Raw genomic sequence first — 22943 nt, 5'->3', positions numbered from 1 at the left:
GTATGAACCTATCATACTGAGATGAACTCTGAAGGAGTTGGTTTTTAAGCCAGCCTCCAACAGGTGTAGAAGGTAATCAAGCAGGTTTTGTGTGGGGCAGGAGAACGGATCTAGGGCCTTCTGCTCACACCACACAGAAAGCCTCCTCCACTTCAGTCCGTAGGACTTTCTAGTGGAAGGGTTTCTGGACACCACCAGGACCTGAGACATATCCTTGGAAAGATCAAGTGGCTGCACGATTAACCTCTCAACATCCAGGCTATGAGGGACAGGGCCTGCAGGTTCGGATGGTGCAACCTGCCCTGATCTTGCGTATGAGATACAGGGGGATTCCCCAGACGGTTTGGTTTCCGGATGGACAACTCCCATAGGAGTGGAGATCAGACCTGTCTCGGCAATGAGGGGCTCTAAGGATCACAGTCCCTCTGTCCTCACAAAGCTTCAAGAAAGTCTTCGCCACGAAAGGAATCAGAGGATACGCATACAGATGGCCCTTGCCTCAGTGAAAGGCAAGGGCTTCCGAGATTGCTTTCTCGTCTGACCTGGACTGGACCAGAGCAGAACAGAGGCACCTTCCAGTTGCAGGAAGATGCAAAAAGATCTACGTCTGGGCTCCCCTGGAGGCAGAAAATCCAATTCAATACCCTCTGGTCCAGGAACCACTCGTGGGGTCTGAAGGTCCAACTCAGTCTGTCCGCTATCACATTCTCTATTCCAGCCAGGTACTTGGCACTGAGCACCATCCCATGGGCCAGGGACCAGGAACAGATCTGGACCGCTTCCTGACCCAGGAGGTATGATCCCGTGCCTCCCTACTTGTTGACATACAACATGGCTACTTGGTTGTTGGTCTGCATCAGGACAATTTTAATGGACAGCCGATCTCTGAAAGCCCATAGCTTGAACCTGATTGCCCAAAGCTTCAGGAAGATGATTTAAGAACGCTCCTGAGCTGTCCACAGTCCCCGGGTGCCGAACCCTTCCACATGAGCTTCCCACCCCAGGTAGATGTATTCGTGGTTATCACAATTTGAGTACGAAGACTCCGAAAGGAAATCCCCCATCACAGACTGAAGAGTACCCACTACCAAGACAGAGTCCTGGAGAGACGGAGTTACTCAGATGCAACCTGGAGGCTCTAAGTGGGTTGGCACCACTGCGACCTCAGGGTCCATTGGTTTCTGCGCATGTGAAAGCATGCTAAGGTAGTGACATGGACGGTCGCGGCCATGTGACCCTGCCTCAACGTGTGCCAAGCTGATACCTGCTGGCTTTGTTGCATATCTGTCACAATGGTCACCAGAGAAATTGCCCTCTGGCATGGCAGAAAGGCCCCAACTTGAGCCGTGTCTAGCAAGGCTCCGCTTAAATCCAACGGAGGTGATGGACTGAGATGGAAGTTTGGGTACTTGAGAACGAACCCTAGTAACAACTCCAACAACCAAATGGTCAAGCACATGGACCAGATGGCCCCTGTCTGAGACTTGCTCTTGCTCTTGACTAGTCAATCATCCAGATACAGGAAAACATGCACTCCCGGTCTGCATCCACCACTGCCAGGCATTTCGTGAAGATTCATGGGGGCAGACATGAGACCGAACAGCAACACCTGGTACTGAAAATGTTGTTTCCCCTCTACAAACCGGAGATACTTCCAGTGACTGGGGAAGATTTTGATATGGGTGCATACGTCCTTTAGGTCGAGGGAATATAGCCAGTCCCCTTTTTGAAAAAGAGGGATCAAGGTGCCCAGGCAAACCATCTTGAACTTATCTTTTTTGAGAAACTTGATCAAGGCCCTCAGGTCTAGGATGGGATGGAGTCCTCCTATTTTCTTTAGAATCAGGAAGTAACTAGAGTAGAATCCCTGCCCTCTTTGCCCTGGTGGTACAGGCTCAACCACTCTGGCCATTAAGAGGGAGGAGAGCTCCATTTATAGCACCTCCTAATGAGCTTCTAGCCCTGAAATGGACATGGAGGGCAATTTGGTAGGACACCAGATTTAACTGGTACCCCTGGCGGACGATGGACAAAACCCACTGGTCCAGGATTACACTGGGCCACCAGTTCGCAAAGAACCACAGCCTGCCCCCAACCGAAGGGTCCATCGTCCCGGATTCAGGCAACTGACTTCGATCCCTATGGCCCAGTCAAAATCCCATCCCCAGAGTTGACCGAGGGGCTGACTGGGGCTCGGGAGCTCTCTGCTGCCTGGAATGGCCATGGGAGCTTCGATGGTCTATACGGGATCAATGAGGCGGAGGATAGTACTTCCTCTGGTGAAAAAGACTTCCTGGGCACCTGCCTTGATAGCCTCCTGGATGAGGAGGATGGGTCTGGAGTGCTGGTGGAGAGTTGTTGAAGGGTTTCATTATGTCTCGGAGTTGGGCCACAGCATCCTTCATTCTATCTCTAAAGAGATTTTTCCAGTGCATGGCATGTCAGTAAGTCGTTCCTGTACCTCTGGTCTGAGATTCAGTCTGTGGGCCTTTATTCCCACTGCAAGGACCGAAATCCAAACTGAGCATTGTTGAGAAGGCGATTAGTGTCAATGTGATCTTGGAGTTGGACCGGGACTATTTTTCCCAAAATTCTAGTTAGCAGGGGCAGAATTTAAATAAGTCTGTAGTTCTTAGGATCTAAGGAGGTCCGCTTCAGGCATTTTTAATAAGGGCTGGACGGCAGCAGTTTTTAGCATGCCTGGGAGGGTTCCTTCAGAAAAGGAAGCATTCACTACCTTGGAGATGAAGCATCAGACATCAGATTTTAGGATTTTTATCAGCGCCGAAGAGCAAGTATTAAGAGGACAATAGATATCTTCAAGTCCATCTAAGATGGAAATTACTTCAGAACCAGAGCTAGATGAAATTCAGACCAATCAGAAGCAGCAGATTGTATCTGAGGCAGATGACTGAGTGCAGATAGTAGGAACAGTGGCTGGAGACTCGTTAAGATGTTCTAAAACCTGGGAGGTTTTAGCATAAAAAAAAAAAAAAAAAAAAGAGGCAAACTGCTTACAAGTGGTGCTGTTCCCAGATGGTGAGGTTCATAAAGGGCTAAATACAAAAAAGTGGACAGTTCCAAAACGTTTGCATGGGCTAGACATAGCAGTCATTAAACAAGTTGAATACCAGTCCTTCTTAGTGTGATCAATGGCATTTTATAGGCCTTCAGATCTGACCTATATGTTGAAAGGTTCTCTACTGATTTTGACTTGAGCCAGCGGCGCTCTGATTTGAATAAATCAGACTTAAGGTTACGCAGGGCAGAAGAGAACTATGGGGCACATCACATATGTTTCACAACAAAAGAGCATGTAGGGGCAATTTTGTCTAATGTTCCATGAAGGGAACTCTTCCATCTTTCCAGCAGACTTTCGACATCATTGTTGTCATCAAGTACCCCTAGCTCTGGTAACCAGAGAGACCGAAGTAGATCACTGTCTATCAGTGGTCTATGCATAATAATCTAGGGAGAAACTTCTCCCTGAAAGCTTTGCAAAGGGCGAGTTATGAAACAATGAACTAGATAATGAACAAACCAAGGAACATCAGATATAATGGCATAAACAGAACCCCCGTCTAGTTAGTCATTCCATACAAAAATCCAGCATATGGCTCAGATGTGAGTAGGCCCCTGAATAAGCTGAGATAGTCCAAGAGCTTGCATCGCAGATAGAAGATCATTGCCAACACAAGAAAGAAGGATACTATCTATATGAATGTTAAAGTTACCAAGGACAATAGTATTTTTTAAATCTGCTTTAGCAGAAAGAAGGGAATCAAACAGTTCAGTGGAGCATATATCAGATAAATGCTCCAATTTTAAAAAAGTCAACAGTAATTCTATAGGTAGAATATCTTCAGTTTGCACAAGAGTTAGATGCAAAGAGGTTCTAGCTACTATCAAAAGCACCCGCCCCCCCTTCCATTTAGCTCAAGGTTTACAGAATACATCATAACCAGGAATACACAATTGATTCAAAAATATAGTGTCAGAAGACAGCAGCCATGATTCTGTCACACAAAAAAATTTAAAAACATGGCTCTTTGAGAAAGCATACCCATCATAATAAGAAGGATCATCATCACTACTCTATTAAATATTTGCAAATCATACATTATTTATTTCCCCTCCTCTTTAATTAATTCTCCCTCTATTTTTTTTTATCTATCTACTCTCTACTATTTATCACAATGTAACCTTTTCTTTTTTAATTTGTTATATGTAAACCGATGTGATGACTTAAGTTGAATGTCGGTATATAAAAAACAAATAAATAAATAAACAAACATACATTATCAGGATATTTTTCTTTTAACAGGTATCTTTCATTCAAGCAAGGCAGGTATCTTTTTTCAAATAGCCTGTCCATTGATCAGAATTAAGGAAAGAGATGCAGAACAATTGTTTGAGCTCAAGGTCACCTTCGCACAGTTGATTAAATAATTCTGCACAGAGTTTCTAAATTTGTTGATGTGCACACATTTATCGTTAGCCAATCCACCATAGATTCTTCTCCCTTTTACTACCAGAATAACATGGCATCTAGATAGGTGTAGCTGAAACTAGGAGAGAGCACTAACGGCGGTAAAGGACCAGCAACAAAAAGCTAGTAAATAGTAAAATAAACCCACATAAAAATGTAACTAAAGGTTTAACGCAGCCATACTACTAGCTTGTCTCAATAAGCCAGAAAAAAATTAAACAATGTAGTATAAGTACTACCAAGTAATGCAAACCAAACTTAAGCTCGCAGAGCATTTAATACAAATAAAACGTGGTAACACTCAGGAGGCATTCAATCACATGAAGGAGCACACAAAGGAGCATTCACTCAGCTGCTGGGTAACTAACGTTACTCAACCTTTCCCACAACCTCCAGAACTTTGGCAGCTGCAAAGCGCTTTAGTAATATGGCCAGCATTTGTGACACTACTACTAAAAAGCAAGTAACACACCATGCTCCCCCAGGTCTCCTTCCCTCCACTGTATAACACACATCAACTCATTAGTGATTGAACATTGTTAACCCTTACTCGGCCAGTTGGTCTGCATTTAATCAACAGTAACATTAAAGAATTGTCACACTTTCTGCAAAAAATATATTTATTCATACCCTGCTTGATGATTACAAAATCCTATAATAATTCCAATACCTCACCCTGGTGTCTCCAAAAGGAAGAAACCAGACCATATTGGTGACATGAATGCTTTAAGAATATGAATAGCACTACAGAAAATATACAACAGCATCAACAGCAGCTACATAGCAAGTTTGTCCCACTATGATAGTACAGACAGTTATAAACTAACTCGCAGACGGAGAGTTCTAAAGAGCTTTAATCCAGCCAGTGAAAGCATCTGACCAGCTAGACAACGTGCTGGTCATACAGTAGCTTACCTAAAGCAGCAGTCCCTGCTATGGCTACTTGGCACAGCTATATTACCCTGACAGAAGCAAAGAACAGATGTCAGCTTGTCTGCCTCCTTCATTACCAACTGTGCTGAGCGCTCATGGCACATGGTGTATGTACTCTTTAGCAAAGAGCTTTCCTTCAAGGTGAGATCCTGCAGGTTTATCCTACATGGCTGTAAAGCCTACTGTTTAGGCAAAGCAAGCACTATCATCTGACTGCCATTCATAAAGGACAGCTCACATACTGATAATTACCCAGCCACAGGATAGCACACCTAGTGTTCTTCACAACCTAACAACATATATAGGGTGTAGGATCTTCACACACAAGCATGTAGTAAATGTGGATATTGTGACGTAACAGAAATTAGCAATGTTTTCCACATGAAAGACAAGGCTAAGAATGTCAAATCCACAAGGTCTAGGGTCTCCCTTCAGGGAACACCAGAACCTGTGTCAAGCTGTGGCAGGACACAATCATTTTTTTTCTTTAGAAAAATCCACTTCTTGCAAAATATTCCCTTAGTAAGCAGTTTGTGCTTATTCTAAACTGTTCACACTTTTAAACGATTTCTCTGCAGCTAATAGAAAGGGATAAGTCCCACAACTCTCACAAAGCTTTTCTTCATTTTTCCTCCATGTCCTCACTTTGCAATGCAAGAATTTGCTGCATGTCTTACCTTAACAAGCTTCAAGAGCTGATAGAGGTCCTCTACCTCATCTCCTTCACACTCTGTATACATTCTGCCAATGCTCACACTGGTGCCCCTTATGGTGCCACGATACAGGGGAAGATTCATAGCTGCAGCATACAGGTCTATGGCCTGGTGCCCCACAGTCTGATACATGTAGCTGTCCAGCTCATCTGTGCTTCCTTCATGAAAAGGAAATAGTTAAAAACTATTAGTGTTACCTAACCTCTCACATTCATTGAAAAATGTTGCCAACTCTTGAAAGATTCACCCAAAGTGCCACATCACTTTAATGCAGTGCAGAGACTGAAAATGTTAAGGTGCTTTTTAAAGAGTAAATAAAGTAGGCATGATTTTTCTACCTAAAAGGAATAACCCAGACCCAGCTGTTTCTAATGTTCAAAGGTTGGACTTTCAAAACCTAACCGAATATTTAGAAGATTCTACCATCGAAATTGTGGATAGGGCTATACTTTTTGTTTCCCTTTTTGATGAAGCAAGTGTTTCAAAGATAATGAAGAATTATTTTAAAAATGTAAATGAAGTATATTGTGGTGGTTTAGTGCGTGTGTATCCGGATCTTGCTAAACCTACGCAGCAACGTAGGAAGGCTTTCTTACAAATGAGACCTGAGGCCTTAGCACTAGGAACCAGCTTTATGCTGCGCTATCCTTGTAAGTGCATCATTAAACTGGCCAGGAATACTCATATTTTTTCTACCTGATCAACTACGGGCCTTTTTGAATGGGAGAAGACTTCCTAGCGAATCATAAAGGGAGAGTTGGATAGGGGTAGAAATCAGGAGCTAAAGTATTTTTTTTTCTTTCAAAAAAAAAAAACAAAAAAACTCCTTATATGTTTCCTTTCTCTCCACATTTTCCTATGAAATAGAGGAATTTAAGTAAGAAGTATTTAAAACTCTCTGAGTTAAGAGGGTCTATGACTTCTTTGTTTATTTACTTCAGGATTATTTTCTATATTGAGATTCTTTGTATTTCCAATGCAAAAGTTTTGTTTTGTATAATTGTTAAAAGATGATAAATAAAAAATTAAAAAAAAAAAAAAAAGTAGGCATGAGTAATGGGTCATACATCTTTATAACAGAAAGGTACATACAAGAGAAATAAATAGCCTAGTATGATTTTTAAAAGAGATGGTTAAAAGGGAAGGAAAAAAAAAAGATTAGTATGCAAAAGGTTCAAGGGATTTCAAACAGAGGAGGAAATGAAAGAATATCTGGAAAGCTGAGACAAACAAGGAAGGCAGTCAGAACAGCAAAGACACAAACAGATAAAAAAATGGAAGAAAGGAGCGCAGAGATAGTATTGTAAGATTAAGACCTGTAAAGGAGAAAAGTGTAGTAGGCAACAAGATAAAAACGGAACAAATAATTTTATTTAGTATTTACTGAGGGAGAGACTGGAAAAGGCCCACAGCCAGATAACAGGTTTACATATCGTAAAGGGATAAATGCCACTCCATATATAGAGAAGAGGTTTTAAATGAAGGAGCAAAACTAAAAATAGACAAGGCAACAGAAGCAGACAGGATACATCCTAGGATATTAAAGAAGCTTAGAGTTCTTCTGGCAGCTTTACTGATAATTCTGTTCAATAATTCTTTGAAAACAGGCATGGACTGGGGATGGGTAGATGGCAGATATCAGTCTTCTTCATACAAATGGAAACAGAAAGGAGTCTTAACTACAAGCCAAGCAGTCTGACCACTCTGGTGGATAAACTGATGGAGTAACTACTAATGGAAAGGGCAGTGAAATATCTTAAATCTGGCAAATCATAATACTCAAGGTAGAATGGTTTTATAAATGAAAGATCACAAAACAAATTTGATCAACTTATTTGCCTAACTGACCAAAGAATTAGATTCAGGGTGAACGCTGGATGTATTTTATTTATTTATTTATTTAAAAACTTTTCTATACCGTCGTTAAGTTAGCTAACCATCACAACGGTTTACATAAGGGCACAACAATGAAACATATGGGTGGTATAGATTACAACTTGGTTATGTGCCATCATTGTACGGTAACAATTCATAATTATAAACTAAGTGTGTATGTTAAGCTTGTTTGTTGGGAACATTTAGGCGGTTTGGTTTTACCATTACAATGCATTGGTTTTACCATTACAATGCATTGTAGTATACTTGAACTTTATTAAAGTTTCTAATATTTCCTTCCAGGAGGCTCATAAAGAAACTTTGCAGCCTATAGGTCATATATGGTAGGAAACTGGGTTAGAGACAGATTGACAGGAAACAGAGGGCAGTAGTGAATGGAGTTCACACCAAGGAAAGAGACTACATCAGTGAACTGCCTCAGGGATCAGTCTGGGGCCAGCTCTGTTCAATATGATTATCTTTGAGTCTGTCTGAAGAGAAGCTTATGAGATCATCTTGGAGTGGAGAGATAAGGGGGACATACCCAAACACCTCTTTCTCGGAAATGGCTATAAGTGCAATTTCCAAAATCCGAGTGGCTATAGGCACTTGGAGGGAGATTAGACCTTTGAATATTGTGAACTTCCACAGCAATTAGAAGAGGGACAGCTCCACCCGACAAATCTAGGCAAAGAATATTCAGCTCTGTAGATCAGCAAGCCTGAAGGGTTATGCAATACACAAGGTGGGAACAAGCAACGATCCATTCACTACAGACACATATGCAAGATAGAGCCAAGGCTATTTAGAATACTCCACCTTCTACTAATTATAAACCATTTTGCAAAGTGATTGGTACAAAAGATCGGTAGGGGTACTAGAGGTACACAATGCTGAACAGATACACATAAGAGAAAAGTCCTTACTCCATGGAAATTACAATCTAGTAAAGACACGCAGGCGAGACAAGAAAAGGCTTAGGACCTGTATTTTTTTATATTGAACATGGTTATGATCAGAGAAAATCAGGGTTTAAGCAACCTCAGAGAAGTGGTGTTTCAGATGTTTCAAAACAGGATAAGGAGAGGATAAAAGAGGAGAGGTAAATAAGGAGCTGCAGAGGGAATATACTTGTAGGTAAGCAAGAGAGCTTGAACTTGCAGAGGCAGATAGGGAGCCAATGCAGTGACTTCAGAAGAGGGGTTACATGGTTGTATGCACTAGAAAAACTGAAAAGTGCTTGTGCTTATGCTGGACACATGGTAACAGACACAAAAAGGGATAGGATTAGCACAAGAGTAGATTAGAAACTAGTTGAATGATATTGGGTAACGCTCTAAAGAGAAAACAGTCATTAGTGGAGTGCCTCAAGGATCGGTCCTGGGGCCAGTTCTGTTCAATATATTTGTGAACAATATTGTGGAAGGATTAGAAGGAAATATTTTCTTTTTGCGGATAACACAAAGATCTTCAATAAACACACCTAAGTAGCCAAAATAAAAAGTGATCCAAGAAAACTTAAGTGGCCAAATACTTGACTTTTAAGATTCAGTGCAAAAAACTGCAGTCATTTATTTGGGATGAGGAAATCCAAAATAGCTGCATGAGATGATCAGTGAAAAGCTAATGTACACTGACCAAGAGAGAGAAACCTTGGGGTGGAAGTACCTGATTATCTCAAGATAGCAAAACAATATGATAAACTGGTGGCCAGAGCCAGAATGCTGGGATTCCCGATTAGCAGAAAAAAAGTAGAAATGTCACTGGTCATTGGTGAGGCCTCACCTAGAATACTGTGTTCTGTTCTGGAGGCTGCATCTCAGAAAAGAAAGACTAGAGGCAATTCAGAAAATGGCAACCAAAATGGCATCAGAAAGCCATATGAGATGAGACTTAATGAGCTAAATATGCATACCCTAGAGGAGAGGCAACGTCTGGGATGCAGTGGCTAACCTGAAAAGTAGGGCCTGGAACTGGTAGTGACGATCCAGGATCGAGAAGCATAGAAAATGCTGATGTTCTTGATGGATCGGAATGTGTAGGTAGGCTTCCGACAGATCCAGGGAGGTAAGAAACTCTCCCGGTTGTATCGCCCTTATTACCAAGCGTAGGGTTTCCATGCGGAAGCAAGGAATCTTCAGGTGACGGTTGCCCGCCTTGAGGTCCAGGATAGGTCTGAATGTTCCTTCCTTCTTGGGAACGATAAAATAGATGGAATAATGGCCAGTATTTATTTGTTGTGGAGGCACCGGTGTTATAGCCTCTAAGGCTAGTAATCTGGTCAGTGTAGCTTCCACTGCCATTCTCTTGGAAGGGTCATGGCAGGGAGATTCCACAAACTTGTTCGGAGGTAGGTGGTGGAAATCCAAGTAATATCCCTCTCGAATGATGGATAGGACCCACTTGTCCGAAGTTATCGCGATCCATCTTTGGTAGTATAGGGCAAGTCTGCCCCCTATGGCTTCTTCCTTTGGATGGGTCGGCTGATTTTCATTGTGGGGTGCGGCTGGGCCCGAGCTGGCTCCCCTTTTATTGTGCTTGTTCCGAAAGGACTGGCTCCCGCCTGCGGGGCGGGCCGCTTGATATGAGCTTCTATATCGGTTGAAGCGCTGTGATCCTCTGCCCCTGGAGGTCCGGGGGAAGGATCGCTGGTTTCTCTTATTCCTGTCCTCCGGTAGCCGCGGCAGTGGGGACTCAGCCCATTTGTTGGCTAGTTTCTCTATTTCGCTTCCGAACAGGAGTGTTCCCTTGAATGGCATCCTTGTGAGACTCGTTTTGGAGGATGCGTCAGCTGACCAGTTTCGGAGCCAGATTTGTCTTCTGGCTGCCGCGGCGGATGAGACTCCTCTAGCTGCTGTGCGTACCAGATCCAAAGCGGCGTCCACAAGGAATGATACAGCTGGTTCCAGGGCTTCCCCAGGAGTGCTGTTCCTTGTCTGTGCTAAGCAGGCGCGTGTCACCACGGCACAGCAGGCCGCGATCTGTAAAGACATAGCGGAGACGTCAAAGGACTGTTTGAGGATAGATTCCAGACGTCTGTCTTGAGCATCCTTGAGTACTGCTCCTCCCTCCACTGGGACAGTAGTGCGCTTCGAGATGGCGCAGACCATGGCATCCACTTTCGGACATGCCAGGAGATATTTGGCGGCTGGGTCCAGAGGGTACATGGCTGCCAGAGCCCGGCCCCCTTTGAACGTGGATTCTGGGGCATCCCACGCCAGGTCAATTAGTTGTTGGATGGCTTGTAATAGTGGGAAATGGCGGGAGGTCTGACGGAGTCCCTCCAAAAGTGGGTTCGTCTTAGGTTCCCCCGAGGCACTTGTGCCCAGGATAGCAAGCTCTTTTAAGCTGTGTGTGACCAGGTCTGGAAGCTCATCCTTGGTGAAGAAGCGTCTCATGGTTCAATGGGGTTCTGTCCCCGGGAGTTCCCCTTCCTCCAGGGGTTCTGACTCCTCATCTGAGATGTCCGTGTCCCCGAAGGTGGGGCTTCTGGGCAGTGGGATCGCTTCCCTGGGCATAGAGGGTCCCGGCATGTTGAGGTCCTCTGGTGGAGCCTGAGGCTGCATTATATTTTATTTATTTGGTTTTATATACCGGGGTTCCTGTGTGGGATACAGATCACCTCGGTTTACAGTGAACGGTAACTTTGCTCATGGGTTATACATAGAACTTTGCTCATGGGCTGTACATAGAACAAATAGATAACAATGGAAGACAAGAACAGTAGAAAACTTCGCTCGTAGGAGATACCAATAAAGAGGTAACGGGACTTGGCACAAACTGGTACAATGGGTACATTAACTTCGCTCAAGGGCTGTACAAAGAGCAATATGGGCTAAATCAGTAGAGAAAATTTTGTATGCAGGGGGAGCAGATAACGGAAAAAACAAGAGATTGAGAAAAGCTAGTACAACGGGTACAAAAGTTGCAACTGATAGGGAGGAATATAGGACTGGTCCAGTTAGTCTCTAGAGACTATATTATAGGAGGCCCCGGTTGCATGTGGACGAAGGTATGCAGACCTTTGAAGAATTCCACCCAGGAGATAGATGCTGGGTCTAGGCTAGGGGGCGCCATGTCCCTGGGGAGCCCCGTTTGAGGGGGGGGGGTCCCGCTGTGTAATGCTAGGTCCAGCGTACTGCTAGACAGGCTGGGGTCCAGTACCGGCTGGGGAGGGCCATGGGTTGGGTCCCCTAGGGCCTCTTCGCACTGTATACACAGGGCCGTGGCCTCCTCATGCTGTGCAGCTCTAATGTTGCATGCTGGGCAAAGGCCCTGAGCTTTCAGTTTATTTTCTGGTGGTGCCATGGCTTGTGCGTGTACAATACAGTTGTGCGCTCCGGTGTGCGAAGTTGCGCGCGTAGGTTTGGTACGCGCATGCAGGGAGATGTGCGCACAGGTCGAAATTACATGCCCAACACAGTAAGCACGTGGCTAAGCGCGTGGCTAGTGCCCAGTACTTGTGCATGCGACGTTGTGCGCACAAGGTATTTGGCGCAGGGCTCGCCTCTGTACGCATGGATCGAAACGGCGGACATGGTGGCAAATAGAGCCAAAATGGTGACGGCGACCACGCGGACAATATGGCGACCACCTCGGAGGGTCTCCATGTGGGAGGGCCCTCAGATCTGACCGGGGTCTAGCCCTGCTAGGGCCGATCAACCCAGTGGCACTGGTCCCAACTGGCGACCTGTGCGTCTCTCCTCAAGCTTCAGAGACCGGAGACTTTTAAATAGATTTCTACCTTACCTTGTCTCGGCGCGTCCCAGTTTCGTTCCAGGCGGTCTCCGACTCCGGGGGGGGGGGGGAAGGGAAAATACCTTCACCGCGGCGCTCGAGGTTGCACCCGCTGCCTCTCAGCCTCACCCGATGTCGGGCCTAGGTCCCCGCCGAGGGTCGGCCACCGGACCGAGGCTTACCTCCGAGGGATCGCGGAAATCACCTCGGGAAATCTCAACTGGGGGAGGGACCCAATGGGTGTCACCGCAGGAGAGCGAGGCTTGTCTGTAGAGGTAAGATTTTCTTCTTAATTTGGTTTTCTTTGGTAAGATTACTCTAACGCTGTGCTAGCGTGCATAGAGTCCCTAACTGCTATGGAGACGGAAAATACTGAAGAGCTGCACTTCCTGCAGGGGTATATGTACTAGGGCTGACGTCAGATTGAAATCTGATCCGTCTCCAACTGCTATCAGGAGTACACTACACTCATTGGTCCTGAGTCCATCTGCTACACGCTAGAAAATCTGTCTTGAAAAGTCACGGTTGTGCAAGAAAGGTTACCTTTCAGCAATGATCCCTATTCTTTGAAAGCCCATACAAGCGCCACCTCATTGGCTTATACTTATTGGCATTTACTTGAGTGATCTTGCTTGGAGGGACATTTTTTGTTCTGGCATGCGGATATGCTCTCATAAGAACATAAGAAGTGCCATACTGTTCTCAGACCATTGTCCATCGAGCCCAGCATTCTGTTTCCGACAGTAGCCAATACGGATCACAAGTACCTGTCAGATCCCCAATAGTTGATCTGTTTCTTGGATGGTTTCAGAGTCATGCCATTTGATAATTTCAGGAGAGCCATCCACCAAGACAGGCTCTACCTCACAGACACCAGAAGAAAAAAGCCCAAACTCGCAGACCCATAATTGTAGAGATCTCTAGATCCCTAGCCCATGAAATCAGATTCAACATCCCCACTATGGAACCCAGAAGCTGCAGAAAAAACAAAGATCTAGAGGCTCCTTGAGAGAGCAGGAGAAACATAATCTTACTTGTTAATTTCCTTTCCTTAAATCCTACTGGACTAGTCCAGACAAGTGGGTTTACTCCTCCTTCTAGCAGATGGAAACAGAGAACACAACTTATACCATTACATCATCACTAGTCATAACAGAAGTATATAATTCCTCCTTCCTTATCATCCTGCTAGACCAGTCCAGACCAGTGGGAAGTACTCAATCCAAACTAGTCAGCATGGCTTTACCCAGGGCAAGTCTTGCCTCACAAATATGCTTCACTTTTTTGAAGGAGTTAATAAACACGTGGATAAAGGTGAACCGGTAGATGTAGTATACTTGGATTTTCAGAAGGCATTTGACAAAGTTCCTCATGAGAGGCTTCTAGGAAAAGTAAAAAGTCATGGGATAGGTGGCGATGTCCTTTCGTGGATTGCAAACTGGCTAAAAGACAGGAAACAGAGAGTAGGATTAAATAGACAATTTTCTCAGTGGAAGGGAGTGGACAGTGGAGTGCCTCAGGGATCTGTATTGGGACCCTTACTTTTCAATATATTTATAAATGATCTGGAAAGAAATACGACGAGTGAGATAATCAGATTTGCAGATGACACAAAATTGTTCAGAGTAGTTAAATCACAAGCAGATTGTGATAAATTGCAGGAAGACCTTGTGAGACTGGAAAATTGGACATCCAAATGGCAGATGAAATTTAATGTGGATAAGTGCAAGGTGATGCACATAGGAAAAAATAACCCATGCTATAATTACACAATGTTGAGTTCCATATTAGATACTACAACCAAAGAGATCTAGGCGTCATAGTGGATAACACATTGAACTCGTCGGTTCAGTGTGCTGCGGCAGTCAAAAAAGCAAACAGAATGTTGGGAATTATTAGAAAGGGAATGGTGAATAAAACGGAAAATGTCATAATGCCTCTTTTTGGCTCCATGGTGAGACCGCACCTTGAATACTGTGTACAATTCTGGTCGCCGCATCTCAAAAAAGATATAATTGCGATGGAGAAGGTACAGAGAAGGGCTACCAAAATGATAAGGGGAATGGAACAGCTCCCCTATGAGGAAAGGCTAAAGAGGTTAGGACTTTTCAGCTTAGAGAAGAGACGGCTGAGGGGGGATATGATAGAGATGTTTAAAATTATGAGAGGTCTAGAACGGGTAGATGTGAATCGGTTATTTACTCTTTCGGATAGTAGAAAGACTAGGGGGCACTCCATGAAGTTAGCATGGGGCACATTTAAAACTAATCGGAGAAAGTTCTTTTTTACTCAACGCACAATTAAACTCTGGAATTTGTTGCCAGAGGATGTGGTTAGTGCAGTTAGTATAGCGGTGTTTAAAAAAGGATTGGATAAGTTCTTGGAGGAGAAGTCCATTACCTGCTATTAAGTTCACTTAGAGAATAGCCACTGCCATTAGCAATGGTAACATGGAATAGACTTAGTTTTTGGGTACTTGCCAGGTTCTTATGGCCTGGATTGGCCACTGTAGGAAACAGGATGCTGGGCTTGATGGACCCTTGGTCTGACCCAGTATGGCATTTTCTTATGTTCTTATGGGTGAGAAGAAAAACAGGGCTGCTCCGAGAATGCCTGCTCCAAACATAGCATCTGCCTTGGCTTATAAGAACATAAGAAATGCCATACTGGGTCAGACCAAGGGTCCATCAAGCCTAGTATCCTGTTTCCAACAGTGGCCAATCCAAGTCACAAGTAACTGGCAAATACCCAAACATTAGACAGATCACAAGTTACAATTGCGTATTAATTACCGTCACAGCAGTTTATTGATTTATCCTCTAGGAACTTATCCAAACCTTTTTTAAACCCAGTTACACTAACTGCTGTAACCACATCCTCTGGCAATGAATTCCAGAGCTTAACTATGCACTGAGTGAAAAAGAATTTTCTTTGATTCATTTTAAATGAGCTACTTGCTAACTTCATGGAGTGCCCCCTGGTCATTCTATTATCTGAGAGAGAAAATAACCGATTTACGGTCATCTAACAGTCTAATCAACTCCCTAAGTTTCCTGCTTCAGATATATTTTTTAAAGTTTTTATTACGAGTTTTTGCCTCTAAGGCCAACTTCATTTCAAATTCTCTCTTAGCCTGTCTTATCAATGTTTTACACTTAACTTGAAAATGCTTATGTTTTATCCTGTTTTCTTCTGATGGATCCTTCCTCCAATTTTTGAATGAAGATCTTTTGGCTAAAATAGCCTCTTTCACCTCACCTTTAACCATGCCAGTAATCATTTTGCCTTCCTTCCACCTTTAATACGTGGAATACATCTAGTCTGTGCTTCTAGGATGTTTTTTTGTTTTGTTTTTTTAAACAATGTCCATGCCTTTTGCACACTTGTTACCTTTGTATCTGCACCTTTCAGTTTTTTCTAACTATTTTTCTCAATTTGTCAAAGTTTCCCCTTTGAAAGTTTAGCGCTAGAGCTGTGGATTTACATACTGTCCTCCTTCCAGTCATTAATTCAAATTTGATCATATTATGATCACTATTGCCAAGCTGCTACACCAGTGTTATTTCTCTCATCAAATCCTGCACTCCACTGAGAATTAGATTTAAAATTGCTCTCTCTCTTCGTTGCTGAACCATTTGCCCCATAAAACTGTCTTTTATTCCATTCACTTACCCAATCAATACTGAAATCTCCTATTATTACTGCACTACCAGTTTGATTAGCTTTCCATATACAGAAATTGGCTGAGACAGCCCATCTGATGTTATCTGCCTGGGACATCATGCATCATACCTCTTCGAGGTGCTGTTGAACTGTCAGCGTCATCCATTTTGTTCATCTCATCTGCCAAAGCACTGTAGGCCCCATATGAAAATTGGCTGAAATCTGCCTATTTTTTCCTGGTTGACATTAATATTGCCGCTTATACCATCTTGCCAACAGAAATCGCCACAAAAGCAACCTCATATGATCACTACAATATTATGATTTTACTGGATGCCAGGGAAAGCTGCCTCTTCATGCTCCCATCAAGGATGGTGATGTCACTTCCCCCACCCCAAGTATATTTCAGTGTAATATACTGTTGCTTCCCCCTGCACTGCAGAATAAAAATAATTTCCAATAAATAAATAAATATTTTGATAAGTAAATAAATAAAGCTACCTTTGGCTTCAGCAGGTCTCAGATTGGCAAGAGCCACAATTCGGTGTCCAGCTGCAACACATTGCATCATATTGTAACAGCTGTCCTTGCCGCCACTAGAAAGAAAAAAATAATAATCAAACAAACTAGGATACATTTTTTGTTTCTCCCATAAAATCATGCACTTCTGTGTTTTAATGCCTATCACAGCGATCTTCACTATTTTTCCAGTGGGGGTCACACATTGGCAAAAAAACATTCAATGTGAGAGCCAACACCATTGCGGGAAAAAGCAGCAGGTGCCTGGGCAAGATGAAGAGGTCCCGCTCCAATGACATAGCTGATCTGGGTGGAGTAAGTTGTATATGGTGCACAGAGCAAGTTGTTTAACTAAAATGAAGTCCGCTCACCCAATGCTCTCTCTCCCCCTCTCAGCCTATGTTCACCCCACAATTTCTCCCCTTCCCCAAGCCCTTCTCTCCCAACACTCTCTCTTCCCCTAACAGTCTTCCCCATCCCAGCCAATCCCAACCCACCTCTTCAGTCAGCCTCCACCATCTTGTCTGCACCACTATGTCTTTCAAGCCTGCTCTTCCTTCAGTTTGTTAATCCCCTTCACATTCTTCACAGGTTTGCTGCTGGAACTTCGTCCGGAACAACTATTCTGTTTACTTCTGGCACTGAGCAGCTCTCATGTAAGACCAGCCTAGGAGTTTGGACTTCTCATGGCTCAAGCTCACTAGAAGCTATGCAGTGCTGGAAGAAAAGAGTAGCTGTTCTACAGGCAGCACGAGAGTATGCATTGGGGAACAGAGTCAGGGAGCCATATTTAGGGTCAAAGGGAACTGCCACTGACTTTCTGGCCTTACAATGAACACTGGTCCATCACACTGTAGAGAGATAGCTCATGATTTACCATTGAATCACCAAATATGAATGAATCATAATAGCTAAGAAATGTACAGGCCAAATACTGACAGACCCCAAAAGCACTGTCACAGCTCAATGGAAAAAGAAGAAACCTTGCCTAATGAGAACTTTACACTGAAGGATACAACATCTGCCTTTTTGTATGCTCCTATGTAAATAAAAAGCAAAGCAGAGGGACAATGCAACTTAAGCTCATAAGTCAGGAGTCAGGGACCAGCCAAGGCAAGTCCAGAGGTCAGAAAGACCCCCACCCTTGGAAGGGGGGGGGGCAATCAGACAGAGAAAAACACTCTGGCTCACAGCTTGACATACAGACGTGGCAGTTCTTCCACCGAAGAAATGGGGAGGGGGAAAAAGACCTGCAACATGGCAGCCCCCCCCCCCCAAAAAAAAATGGGGAGAGGGAAAAAACCCTGCAATGCAGCAAAGACCCTCCCCACCCACTATGTGATGAACTTATGCATATTTATCAGCTGGAACATATAAGAGAGGGGGCCAAATAAGGAGAGGAAAGTGACACTGGTAGCAAAGAGGGGGAGAGCTAACTCTGAGAGAGACCCTGAGAGCAAACAGAAGCAACCTGCACCCCCAGCTATCAAGGAGGGAAAAGACAAGGTGTGGCCAAGAAACGCCCTGACGAGAAACAGTGGTGAGCAGTCTGAGGCAATGGGGAGCCAAGAGCAGCCCTGTAGCTCTGCCAGTACAGGAAGGGACCCAGAAGCAAGCTCAGACAGCCGGGAGCTCTACCAGAACCCGTCCCAGAGTCAAGTCTCCTTGCCTGCCCATATTCTCCAGCCAGAGCCTGCTTCAAAGGTAAACAGGGGAGATTGCCTGAAGTCTGGAACAGGGATAAGTAAGTTAGCCATAAGTATTAATATATTAAGCAGGCTAAGGTTTATGGCATGTCTATTACCACCCATGATACAGAACTTTCTTTAGGGAAAACTGGTGCTTATTGGCCAGGATATTAGAGACAGGAATTGTTGTTTTCTAAATGCTATATCCTGCCAGATCTAATAAATAAAAGTCTATTTCTGAGGAGAACACATTGTCTTTTTCCTGCACTTAGGATCATGAAGTAAGGTGGAAGGGCAACTGAAAGTGTCTGTAGCAGACATATCCTTGCACCCCTAAACTTGCTTACAATATGAGCTGGCCCAATAGCCAAGAAATAACACACTGCTGTAAAAAAAGATCCAGCTATGATTCCAGGGGCCAGTCGGTGCTTAGAATGGTACAAAAGTGATATAGAGACCACAAAGAAAAAGACCCAGAAATCACACAGTAAAGGGAATCAGTTTACTTCTGTCAAACTCATAACCCAGGACTCCCCCAAACATATTCATCACTCTATCCTTAGCAGAATCCTCACTTTTCTTAGGAGGATTCGGGATGTCAATCTCAATGCTTTTGTCCTTGTTGAGGCTGCAAAGACAACACAAAAGCAACATGTTGAAACCCTTCCCTGGGGATATATAGCTCTATGTATTGTGTTATTCAACACTTCAAACAGAAATAACTTTTTAAAAATATATATAATGTAAAATCTGGGGGCTGATATGCATCTCCAGATGACTTGCTTACATGTTCTGAACAGAAATGGCTATGAGAGGCAGTGATCATTGTTGGTTTACTTTCAGATAGTAGCTTCACTTTATAGCACAATACAATGCATTTATTTATTTAACTAAAATATGTATATGTTGCTCAGTAACTAAAACTCTGGGCAGCTTGCAAAATGACATTCATAAAATTAAAACAGACAAATTACAACAACAAAAAAGTATCACAGCTCTTAAAGATGATATAGTAATGTCTCTAAAACTAAGACTAACTCAAATACATTCAGGAAAAGACTAGTTGAAATAAAAAGGCTTTCAGCTGCTTTTTAAAAGAATTTACACAAGTTATTAGTAGCAAAGCAACTGGCAAGGTATTTTATAATTCAGGAGCAGCCACTGAAAATGATCTCTCCTGAGTCTCCACCAATCGTGCACTGATGTTGAGCATATCACTAATAATTCCCCTTTGTGATGATCTCAACGCTCTTGAGGGATTAAGAACATGGAGCATGGAGTTCATACAAGGTGAATTCTCTGTATATGTCATTATAAAGATCAGATAGGCTACCTTATTGGACCTCTCATCTCTATTGGTCACTAGTGTAGTCTGGTAATCAACCAAGTGGTAGAATTTTGAAATAGCTGAAGAGCATGCAATGCATAAGCAGGTAAATCAATGTATAGAGCACTGCAATACTCTAAGCTGGGAAGAATCATGGCTTGCACAATAGATCAAAAATCATCCTTCATGAAAACCTTCTTCAGGTACCTTAAAAGGCAAAACTTATAATAGCCTGATTTGATTACTGCAGCAGTCTGAGCAGACATAGAAAACACTCTATGATAATCCCAAGGCTTTTGATTTGAGCATCTGACTGATTGCTCATATTCTCAAAACTGAAACAAGATGGTATTTCAACGTTAGTGGATTTGGTCCTAGTGTCTCTCTGCAGCGCCATGACATCAGTTTTTTCTATATTCAAAGCTAGACCATTATGACCTAACTATTATTTAATGGCAGAGATATAGATGGAAGGTAAACCAAAAGTGGACGACCAAGAAGATTCAATGGGAATAAAAAAATTATTTGAGTAAATGTGGTATCCCTCATAGAGCTAAACCAACAATTTGCAAAGAGGGGCCAAATAGATCTTAAAGAGCACAGATGATACGGCCAGTCCTGGGGGACCCCAAATTGTTATTGTGTGCCATCATGAGTTGTCAGAACCTATGGACACTGTGGGTTCTGCGAGAGAGAGAGAGAGCAAGCGAGAGAGTGAGCAAGAGAAGATGCAACACAGAGATACATAACAAAACAATATATCACATTATAGAATAAATGGAGAGGTTCATTAAAACAGAACAGCCTTCAAACCCAGCTTATATCTTCCAGAGACTGGAAGCTAAACCATATTGCACCATGAAAGGTGAACATTTGGTGCAAGTTTGCTACATGTATGAAATGGTGAAATTAGATCTTGCCTGCTAATTTTCCTTTCCTTGAGTCCTGACAGAACAGTCCAGACAAGTGGGTTTGTACATCGAACCAGCAGATGGAGGCAGAAGGCAAGTTTTCTTGACCTGATGTTGTCCCTCTATATAATGGGGAAGTGGGAGAGCATCATGAAGACTGACATCTTGTTGTCCATCTGAGAATAGCTGTCATAGGTAAGTAACCTCATTTTTTCCCAAGGATAAGCAGGATGACAAGCCCTCAACACATGGGCAGTATCCCAAGTTACAGGCTGCCCAAAAACAAGATAAAGGGGGGGAACCCCAAAGTGCAAAAGATACTACTTGAGTGGTTAGCAGAAGAAAACTCTATCACATTTTTTCCTCCATTAAAGCATGATGGGGTTTTTTAAATTTTATTTATTTTTGTTTTTAGATAGCCAGGTCCAAAATGGTCTCCAGGAGGGGAAGGAGTTAGGTTTTACACCTCAAGAGAGACCCATAGGACAGACAAAATCCTGTTGTATGGCAATGGGTCTCCACCGAAGGCAGGGATGCAATATTACATCCCACACAAAAACTAGCACAGTCAGAGCTTCCACACAGGTAGCTCTGACATGCCCTACTAGGCCTAGGTCCTCCTGGGCACAAGAAAGGGAACAAATCACTAACCAAGAGAAAAAGAGCTCTTGACAAAGACCTCAAAATGTTCTTCATAAGAACAGAAGAAATTGCCAAACTGGGTCAGACCAAGGGTCCATCAAGCCCAGCAATCTGTTTCTAACAGTGGCCAAACTAGGCTACAAGAACCTGGCAAGTACCCAATCTCTAAGTAGATCCCATGCTACTGATGCCAGTAATAGCAGTGGCTATTCTCTAAGTCAACTTGATTAAAAGCAGTTAATGGACTTCTCCTCCAAGAGCTTATCTAAACCATTTTTAAACCCAGCTACACAAAGTGCACTAACCACATCAGAAAAATAGCCAAATAGGCAATGTGGCACTAGAGAGCCCTACAGAATGAAAAACTGTGGATCACTGGTATCTGAAGAGCAGGAAGAATTTCTTAAACATACCTGTGCCCGATGTTTGGCAGTGAGAAATAAACGGGCATAAAATCCAAGTACTGGTGACCTCATAGGTCAGATGGAATGGCAATGGGAGTACCACGCCAAGATCAACCCTGAGCACAGCAGTGAGCTTTCACCGAAGCGCACACAATCTACGCACTCCTATAATGGGCATATCCTCCTATCCAGCAAGATAAGCCCAGGCATATTGGCAAACCAATCGACAAGCAAAAAGCCAAAAGCATGTCAAGTAGGATTTTGGCCAAAGGTAGGGAAGGATCTTGTACCTTTCCTTGGAAGCCATATGTGAAGACCACTCCTTTTCTCATCATAGCTACGTCTCTGATATTCCAAATGAGAGTTAGAAGTAAAGAAATACAAGGAGGCAGACCCCGGGTCAGGAGGGACAAAGAAACAACCTCTAAGCTGTAGAGATCAACGTCAGGCAATACCCCAACCATACCAACTCCCTGCTGAACTTCCAATCAGAGGGCTTCAACCGAGACTGACTCAGCCCAAGGTTCAACATGCTCTCAGTAGACAAGTGGCAATGTAGGCTGAAAGAGTCAAATAACACTCAGTAGGAAGAAGTCTGGAAGTCTCTCCTGAGAGAAGAAAAAGGAATTCTTTAAAAGCCAGGCCCTGTGGAAATCAGGACTTCTTTTCAGACTAAGAAACACTGACAGATCAGGTTCACTCTGACCAGCTGGACAGACTGCTGGCCCACTTGACATAGGCTTCAAGGTCTACTGCTAAAGATAACTCATTCTCCAACAGAATAACCTTGTGGGTATATGGGGTGGAAAAAACCCCCACACATCTGCATGGACAAGGACCACCTTGTCAGCCAACAAATGATCACACTGTCAGGATTACACCTAAAAGAGGAGATGGCAAACCCTAAGTGAAGGAAATTTGGATGAAGGGCATCTTTTTGCAAGACACTCTACCATGGCTGCAGGCATCATGGGGTAGGGCAAATTGTGCCGGAGAACTTCTGCATAACTCAGGTACCCGGACAGTATGAGTCACACATCTG

General features: G+C 43.5%; 1 protein-coding gene across 3 annotated transcripts in view; it reads right to left on the bottom strand.

The window, feature by feature from the left end:
• The window catches only part of DPH6 (diphthamine biosynthesis 6), an 844298-nt gene that overhangs the window by 807446 nt on the left and 13909 nt on the right, over positions 1 to 22943 (bottom strand). For 2 of the 3 annotated variants that reach the window (XM_029600210.1, XM_029600212.1), the window contains exons 2-3: positions 16912 to 17006; positions 6100 to 6293 (exon numbers count right to left, since the gene is read on the bottom strand). In XM_029600210.1, the coding sequence (XP_029456070.1) occupies positions 6100 to 6293; positions 16912 to 17006 (289 nt within the window). Of the gene's footprint in view, positions 1 to 6099; positions 6294 to 16911; positions 17007 to 19192; positions 19246 to 22943 lie in introns of all 3 variants that reach the window. The other variant, XM_029600211.1, reaches the window with a different exon arrangement.

The sequence above is a fragment of the Rhinatrema bivittatum genome, chromosome 4 (genome assembly GCF_901001135.1).
Source record: "Rhinatrema bivittatum chromosome 4, aRhiBiv1.1, whole genome shotgun sequence".
In the NCBI taxonomy this organism is placed as follows: domain Eukaryota; kingdom Metazoa; phylum Chordata; class Amphibia; order Gymnophiona; family Rhinatrematidae; genus Rhinatrema; species Rhinatrema bivittatum.
Note: the sequence above shows the minus strand (reverse complement) of the source record. Positions and strands in the feature narration are given on the sequence as shown.